General features: G+C 42.0%; 1 protein-coding gene across 1 annotated transcript; it reads right to left on the reverse strand.

Annotated features, from left to right (window-relative positions):
- Positions 1 to 875: 875 nt before the first annotated feature.
- On the reverse strand, positions 876 to 8,443 carry LOC131526610 (uncharacterized). The gene is made up of 2 exons (XM_058754958.1): positions 7,528 to 8,443; positions 876 to 3,972 (listed from the first exon to the last, which is right to left on the reverse strand). The coding sequence occupies exon 2, from the start codon at positions 3,159 to 3,161 to the stop codon at positions 876 to 878; it is 2,286 nt and encodes a 761-aa protein (XP_058610941.1). The 5' UTR covers positions 3,162 to 3,972; positions 7,528 to 8,443.
- Between the last annotated feature and the right edge of the window lie 1,171 nt (positions 8,444 to 9,614).

Genomic DNA, 9,614 nt, shown 5'->3' on the forward strand with positions numbered 1-9,614 from the left:
CATGTTCACATGACACACACGAGTCTTTCGTTTCCTATCAGGAGTCCCAATTACGTAATCGGTGTTACTAAGTTTTCTCACCACCTCATATGGCCCAGAAAACCGTGCTGATAGGGCAGACCCTACCATAGGCAACAAAACCAACACCGAATCGCCTTCGTTAAAGGAACGCTGTACAGACTTACGATCATAATGACTCTTCATCTTTTTCTGTGCATCTTCAAGTGACTCTCTCGCCACTGAACAAGCTTTATGTAAGCGTTCACGGAACTTACTCACATAGTCTAACACGTTCACTTTCGGGCTAGACTCAAACGACAATAGGTTTTCCTTAAGCATTTTCAAGGGTCCTCTGACAGTATGACCAAAAATTAATTCAGCAGGACTGAATCCAAGGCTTTCCTGAACTGCTTCTCTAATCGCAAATAAAAGTAATGGTACCCCCTCATCCCATTCGTTACCCGTATCCATACAATACTTCCTCAGCATTGCCTTGCGTTTGATGGAATCGCTCAAGCGCTCCCTGGCTTTCAGCGTGATAGGCACTGGCAACCCTATGAGATATACTTAAACTGGATAACACTTGAGTAAAGATTTTCGAAAGAAAATTAGTGCCTTGATCTGACTGCACAATTTTGGGTAAACCGAACGTGGAAAAGAACTTCACAAGGGCTCTAGTGACAACAGGCGCTGTAATCCTTCTCAAGGGTATTGCCTCTGGAAATCTAGTCGCCGTGCACATCATTGTCAAAAGGAATTGATTACCGGACTTAGATTTAGGCAAGGGACCGACACAATCAACAATAACGTGTTCAAACGGTTCTCCTATCACAGGAATAGGAACAAGAGGAGCACACGGAATTACCTGATTCGGTTTACCAGTAATCTGACAGGTGCAACAGGTGCGGCAAAACGTGTGACATCAGTTTTACTCTCGGCCAAAAGAAGTGTTTTAAAACTCGATGATAGGTTTTCTTGATTCCTAGATGTCCTGACAAATCATGATCATGAGCTAAAGATAAAACTTGTGGTCGATAACAAGAAGGAATCACAATCTGATACACACTATTCCATTCAGCATCATCTGCACTATCAGAACACCACTTACGCATCAGTAACCCGTTCTCAACAAAATAAGCAGTTTTTCTCTCTTGAATTTTCTCTAGAGGGACAACCGCATCAAAACACTTTCGAAGACTTTCATCCTCTTTTTGAGCAGCAATAACCCCATCGCGCGTCACACGCAATTTTACATTCAAAGTCCTCAGAACAGGTGAATTTTCAACAATTTTACTCTCATCATGGGGTAACACATCACTTATAAAAACAGGTGCCATAAATGTTTCAGCCAAATCTTCAGCATCCATTTTACGAGACTGAGCTCGCGTAACTGCACAAACTGGAAAGGTTTCAGGATAGGACCTCAACAGTTCATCAGGCTGATCTGACAGAACTGGGTTATCAAACACTTCCAGCAAAGGCATGACTTTCCCACCGGCTAAATCATTGCCAAGGATGAATTGTACTCCTCCAACAGGCAAACTCTCACGAACGGCCACCTTCACAAACCCTGTACACAATTCTGACTCCAAATGAACCTGATGCAACGGAACCTGGACAAAACCCATCTCAATGCCCTGTACCAGCACATTACTGCCACAATAAGTTTGCTCAGAAAACGGCAGTACATCTGCACTAATAAAAGACTGCATTGCCCCAGTATCCCGCAACATTTTTATGCATATCTGCTCCTCAGAACTTCCCGTAACGGAAATTAACCCTTCCAGCAGAAAAGGAACGTAACTAGGATCAGGCTTGTCACTATGCTCAATTTTAACAGGATCAACCACTTTAACAAAACCAGCGCTCTTATGTACATAATTCGACTGTTTTCGTTTTAACACAACACAGTCAGCAATTAAATGACCAGGTTTGTGACAATAAAAACATTCGCGATCCTCTTTCACTCTCACAATTGCTGGTTTCGGACGTGATGAACTATTCAACTCCCCTTGAAATGATACAGCTCTCTCAGAACGCGCAAAAGTGAACACATTTTTATGCGTCAATGCAAATTCATCTGCCAAAACAGAAGCTTGCGACAAAGATGACACTTTCTGTTCATTTAAGTAAGTGACAACACGCTCAGATAAACAATTCTTAAATTCCTCTAGAAGAATTAATTCTCGCATGTCTTTAAAATCATTCGCCTTACTCGATATGCACCACTTATCAAACAAAACGCTTTTTTCTCTCGCAAATTCAACAAATGACTGATTAGAATTCTTCTTATGGCTTCTAAACCGCTGCCTGTAAGCTTCGGGTACCAGCTCATAAGCACGCAAAATTGCAGCTTTTACTGCTTCATACTTCATGCTATCCTCTAACGACAATGTAGCGCAAACATCTTGGGCTTTCCCAGTTAATTTGCACTGCAACAGTAACGACCAGACATCTTTGGGCCACTGAAGTGTAGACGCAATCCGCTCAAATACATTAAAATACGAATCAACCTCTGTTTCCCGAAACTGCGGCACAAGAGAAATATGTCTACTGACCTCAAAGGTGGTTCCCCCCAAACCAGCATCAGCGGGCTGTAAAGGTTGCGTAACTGGAACAGGTGTCATGTTGCCTGCACTCAATTCAAGCTCATGCAGCCTCACCTGCGTCTCCGCCTCAATTCTGCGAATTTCAAGTCGAAATTTCATATCTGCCTCCATTCGACGGCTTTCTGCCCGTTCGCGTGACTCCATTTGCAATCGTGCTAAATGGACCTTCCCTCGCGCACCAGACTCATCTGAGCCAGGAGAAGATGGATAGGGCGGCAAAACAGCTTTGGCTTCAGAACCCTCCACCTCAGCCGTTTCGCTCCGCTCCTCCTCATCAGGGCGACCGTCCGCACCAGAGGCAACATCACCGACACCGATAGGCAACTCCAAAACACCTAATTCCACCAACCTTTGGGATACAGTAGACTTAATCTCTTTCTTTAGCCGCTGCTTCGAAACAGCGATCTTGAAATGAGCAGCGATACACATCAAATCGTCTTTCCTACACTTATCAAATTGCTCCACCGTAGGTGCACTAACAAAGGTATCTAAATCAAAATCAGCCATAATTACTCCTGTCAGAATCACTACCCATATAATCCTCCAGTCCATCTGCTAACCACTACCTCGCGAACACTAATACTCTACAAGAAAACACTGAACATGGTCATTCCACCACTCACATCAGCAGCAATCAATATCTTGGAAAAAAAAAACGACGAGCCCCCATTTAATGTTACGATCTTTAAACGGCTCAGGGAATATATCGTAACATCAACATATTAAAATGCTGCTATGATGTAAAGTAGGCTGGAAGAACATGACAGACAATCTTTGCAAGAGACAATTACTGGGTTTATTCACATAAAAGCCGAAGCCACTAGTTCCAGTAATATATTGATGAGCGTTGTACAATGGAATAATAAAGAAGAAAAAAAAATGGGAAGACAAACAAGAAAAAAGTGGCGCCAAAGAAAAAAACATAATATAACAAAAATAATCCTTAAACTAACCCTAATCCTACTCAAAGCAAAATGTGAAAAAGAAGCCGAAATCTTCACGCACGCGGCGCTAACTAACCTAACTAAATAACAAAAGTACAAAGGGTGGCGCTCACCACTAACCTAGTGTGCTTAACAGAGACAGACCTACGGGCAGTGTATACCGCGGCATACTGACCTACCGTTCGTCTTCCCGTGATGTAAAACAAACACACTAACACATAGCACACCACTCAGATCGCTCCACAGAGCTCAATACTCAGTTCGCTACACAGAAGACAAAAAAAACAACACCAACGAATGAACGCGCCATCCTCTTAAAACCAGCTGAACGGCCTCCCATTGGTTCTGGAACGTCGCCTCAATGATGACTGACGTCCGGCTCAGCCAATCACAGCAATCCTGCGAGCAGAGATAATGAGCTAGGGACGAAAGAGAAGCAAATGAACATAATGGCCAACACGTGCAAATTACCCCACGTATACAGATAGTGAAAACAAAACAAAACACACGTGGAACGTAACAGATACCTAGACAATTTTCAATCTGGTTTCCGAGCACATCATAGCACAGAGACCGCGCTTAAGATAATAAATGATATTCGCTTCAATTCTGATTCCGGCAAAATATCAGTGCTGGTACTACTAGATCTTAGTGCTGCGTTTGACACCGTTGATCATAACATACTTCTAGAGAGACTGGAAAACTGGGTTGGGCTTTCTGGGATGGTACTCAAATGGTTCAGGTCATACTTAGAAGGGAGAGGTTATTATGTGAGTATAGGAGAGCATAAGTCTAAGTGGATGTCCATGACATGCGGAGTCCCACAAGGCTCAATTCTTGCACCACTCTTGTTTAGCCTGTATATGCTCCCACTAAGTCAAATAATGAGAAAGAACCAAATTGCCTATCACAGCTATGCTGATGATACCCAGATTTACCTAGCCTTATCTCCAAATGACTATAGCCCCATTGACTCCCTCTGCCAATGCATTGATGAAATAAACTGTTGGATGTGCCAGAACTTTCTTCAGTTGAACAAGGAGAAAACTGAAGTCATTGTATTTGGAAACAAAGATGAAGTTCTCAAGGTGAATGCATACCTTGACTCTAGGGGTCAATCAACTAAAAACCAAGTCAAAAATCTTGGGGTGATTCTGGAGACAGACCTTAGTTTTAGTAGTCATGTCAAAGCAGTAACTAAATCAGCATACTATCATCTCAAAAACATTGCAAGAATTAGAGGTTTTGTTTCCAGTCAAGACTTGGAGAAACTTGTTCATGCCTTTATCACCAGCAGGGTGGATTATTGTAATGGTCTCCTCACCGGCCTTCCAAAGAAGACCATTAGACAGCTGCAGCTCATCCAGAACGCTCAGGATTCTGAATAGAACCAGAAAATTTGAGCATATCACACCAGTCCTCAGGTCCTTACACTGGCTTCCAGTTACATTTAGGATTGATTTTAAAGTACTTTTACTCGTTTATAAATCTCTAAATGGCCTAGGACCTAAATACATTGGAGATATGCTCACTGAATGTAAACCTAACAGAACACTCAGATCATTAGGATCAAGTCAGTTAGAAATACCAAGGGTTTACACAAAACAAGGGGAGTCTGCTTTTAGCTATTATGCCGCCCGCAGTTGGAACCAGCTTCCAGAAGAGATCAGATGTGCAAAAACATTAGCCACATTTAAATCCAGACTCAAAACTCATCTGTTTAGCCGGGCATTTGTTAAATGAGCACTGTGCTACGTCCGAACTGATTGCACGATGTATAATCATTTTCTATTCTTAAATGTTTTAAATTCTTTTTAAATAAATTTTTAAATCACTTTGTTTTTATTGTTGTGATTATTATTATTTTTAATTCCTTATTATTATTTTTAATGACTATTTCACTTCCTTTTATGTAAAGCACTTTGAATTACCACTGTGTATGAAATGTGCTATATAAATAAACTTGCCTTGCCTTGCCAGGCCCTCACTCGATGAATCCGTGAGAACTGGTGGAGGGCTGGGTTCCATGTGTAGAGACCTATTTGGATCCCATATGTGTAAAGTCCATGGTATAGCCTCAGAGCCCGTGTTTCCCCGGCAGACGTTTTGCCATTATCCAAGAGGCTACAATCACCTCTAATCTTCCATATGCACCTAAACGGTTGTTCATATGTGTAAGTGCTTCTGAACCTCCTTTGGGAAGGATGGGCTTCCGCAGCGTTCCTGTTCCAAGTGGAACGGGTACGTTTTCCCAGTGTTATCCAATCTTACTGAGTGGGTAGTGCCATGGCACAGTAACTGGTCTTCTTGTGGTAAGCCCTGACCTACACCAAAAAGTAGGGGCGCATGAGGCTTCCACAGGACACTGGAAGGGGCAGTATCCGTGGCCCTTTGGTAGGGATCCCAATTTGTCGGTCACCCGACGTGACTCAGAGTGACTGACTGATAGGGAACATCTCGGTTACAGATGTAACCCTCGTTCACTGAAGGAGGGAACGGAGACGCCACGTCCCGTCGCCACGGCTGCTGTACCACCGCTGAGCGGCCAGGTCACCGGCTCAGCTCCTCAGCAAAAACCTGAATATGCACTGCACCTGCTGCCTACTTATGCTCAGCCTGTAATCAGCGGCAGCTGGATGCAATAATTGCATGCCAATGTGCATTGGCTTGTTTAGTTACACTCGAAGTGGATTGGTCTTTCTAAGCGAGATCCCAATTCGTCGGTCACCCGATGTGACGTCTCCGTTCCCTCCTTCAGGGAACGAGGGTTACATACGTAACCGAGACGGTATCTTGTGTGTGGGTGATCTAAAGTAATGTTCCTATGATATTTCATAATAAATGAGTTCTTTGAACCAATGCTTCATATCTACATATCTTTAAAGAAGCCTTGCATTTGCAGAAGCATTGGTTCAAAAAACTCATTTATTACGAAATATCATAGGAACATTATTTTAGATCACCCACACACAAGATACCCACAGTTTCACTGTGTAGTTTTTAGTACAATCATTAAATATAGTTGTTCAAAACACATGATGCACCTTTCATTATAGTTCTACACATTCATACGTCATTGTAATATACTACAGAGAAAAGTACAGACACTGGAATCATTAAACAAAATTCGAAAATTATTGATGAAATAATCAACTCACAGCAGGTTTTTCAAAAAAACTTTAAATAAGAAAAAATTAGATAAGAAAAAAAGATAAGAAAAAACTACAGTAGGTCTACAGTAAAATGTCAATGGAGTGTTCCTCACTGCACTTCTATTTTTATCAACCCTGTCTTGTGGATTTGGCCACAGATTCTCATCCACATCATAATGGATGTTTTCATTAGCTAAAATCTTGGAAAATATCTTCTGGCATGACAAATACAGGCCTGACATTGGTCTCCTCCTGTGATATCATTGCAGACATCATATATAGCCTGGAGAAGAGAGACTGGTTTGTGAGACCTATTGAAAACCTTCCACCTCCATGTGGAGAAAAATACTTCAGTTGGGTTACAGTAAGGAAGGGGGAGTATGGGGGTAAATACAAGGTGATAAACTGTGGATGGGCCTGAAAACATGATTGCTGTCAGTCCTGTCGGTAGAAATTCTGGGCCCTTTGCACTGATTTTATTATGGGGTCCCCTCAAAATCACATTCAGTGGGGGGTGGTCAGGCCCCCAGCGAACATCATTCTGGGCCGCTCTCAACCGCTGTGCTCTCAACCTCTCCTCCATGTCATGGCCAGGGTAATGTCACAGACCAGTCAGGCCCTTCACTCCACCAATCACAACGTTCCACATCCCCGGAGTTCTAATCACACACACCTGCACCTGATCACCTCCTCATCAACCCACACTACAAAAGCTCACCACACACACTTCATTGTCCGATCTCGTCATTGCTACGTGGACGCAAACATCCCAACATCCTGAAACGAAGAGAACTATATCCTTCCTATATTAAGACCGCTTACCTTGTATAACTTGCCTCCTGTGTTCCTCCTCCTTGTGTCGCCCTCTCTCTCTGCAGAAGTCCCAGCACGAAGTGTGTGTGTGTGTGTGTGTGTGTGTGTCACTCCCTGGATTCAACCTGTCTCGCCTACCTGTATTCCTGGAAGAAGAAAAGAGTTATCACCACCTTATCATCCTCACTAGTATTGCTGTTTACAAGACATCTACTCACCTCTCAAGACCTCTCGATTCACCTGTGTGCTGAACCTGTTTTAATAAACCACCTCATACTCACCCATCACCTTTGTGTCTGAGTCCGTCCATAACAGGTAAAGCCTGCCTCATCCAAAAATATGAATGGTTTTCATCAGCTTCCAGCTCTATCACCCTCTAAAAAGATATTTACTGTAGGAAAAACAAATACTCATAACAATGACATAGATATATATGATTTTTTTTTTTTCTCCCAACAGGCATTTTGAAACTGATCATACCTGAACATACTCAGTCCTCAGTTGCTTTCATCATTTTCCATAAAAACTATGCTTCAAGAGTTATGCAACAGTTACGTAACACATTTAGCAGTTGTATCAATTGATAGTTAGATCATTGTAATGAAATGAATAGACACTCAATTCAGATGTAATTCATGAGTTGTATTTTGAAATAGTAATACTTTGATGTCAAGTTGTGTCATTTTGAACCGGTGATTTTAGTTCAATGAACAAAAGACCTTTGGCTCATGTGTATTGTCTCCAAGCATTTGGAAAAAGTGTTAAGTGTTTTGTGACAAAGGTGCATTTTGATCATCGGTTTGTGAATTATGTGTCTAGAGTTTTGAAAAATGACATGAAGGTTTTGTTATTAGTGCAAAATTGATTGTAAAAAACTGTAATGATTCCAATCTCTGTACTTTTCTCCCTAGTCTATTACAATGATGTATGAATAATGAAAGCTGCATCATGTGTTTTGAACAACTACAACCCGAATTCCGGAAATGTTGGGACGTTTTTTAACTTTGAATAAAATGAAAACTAAAAGACTTTCAAATCACATGAGCCAATATTGTATTCACAATAGAACATAACAAATGTTTAAACTGAGAAATTTTACAATTGTATGCACAAAATGAGCTCATTTCAAATTTGATGCCTGCTACAGGTCTCAAAATAGTTGGGACGTGGGCATGTTTACCATGGTGTAGCATCTCCTCTTCTTTTCAAAACAGTTTGAAGATGTCTGGCCATCAAGGTTATGAGTTTCTGGAGTTTTGGTGTTGGAATTTGGTCCCATTCTTGCCTGATATAGGTTTCCAGTTGCTGAAGAGTTTGTGGTCGTCTTTGACGTATTTTTCGTTTAATGATGTTCTCTATAGGTGAAAGATCTGGACTGCAGGCAGGCCAATTCAGCACCCGGACTCTTCTACTATGAAGCCATGCTGTTGTAATAGCTGCAGTATGTGGTTTTGCATTGTCCTGCTGAAATACACAAGGCCTTCCCTGAAATAGACGTCGTCTGGAGGGGAGCATATGTTGCTCTAAGACCTTTATATACCTTTCAGCATCCATAGTGCCTTCTAAAACATACAAGCTGCCCATACCATCAGAGATGCTGGATTTTGAACTGAAGGCTGATAACACGCTGGAAGGTCTCCCTCCTCTTTAGCCCAGAGGACACGGTGTCTGTGATTTCCTACAAGAATGTCAAATTTGGACTCGTCTGACCATAGAAAACTTTTCCACTTTGAAACAGTCCATTTTAAATGAGCCTTGGCCCACAGGACACGACGGCACTTCTGGACCATGTTCACATATGGCTTCCTTTTTGCATGATAGAGATTTAGTTGGCATCTGCAGATGGCACGGTGGATTGTGTTTACCAACAGTGGTTTCTGGAAATATTCCTGGGCCCATTTAGTAATGTCAATGACAGAATCATGCCGATGAGTGATGCAGTGTTGTCTGAGGGCCCGAAGACCACAGGCATCCAACAAAGGTCTTCGTCCTTGTCCCTTACGCACAGAGATTTCTCCAGTTTCTCTGAATCTTTTGATGATGTTATGCACTGTACATGATGAGATTTGCAAAGCCTTTGTAATTTGACATTGAGG

The sequence above is a fragment of the Onychostoma macrolepis genome, chromosome 20 (assembly GCF_012432095.1).
Source record: "Onychostoma macrolepis isolate SWU-2019 chromosome 20, ASM1243209v1, whole genome shotgun sequence".
In the NCBI taxonomy this organism is placed as follows: Eukaryota; Metazoa; Chordata; class Actinopteri; order Cypriniformes; family Cyprinidae; genus Onychostoma; species Onychostoma macrolepis.

Excerpts from the sequence above, each read along its gene's own strand:
- LOC131526610 (XM_058754958.1), bottom strand. The coding sequence starts at position 3,161 with ATGGACTGGAGGATTATATGGGTAGTGATTCTGACAGGAGTAATTATG.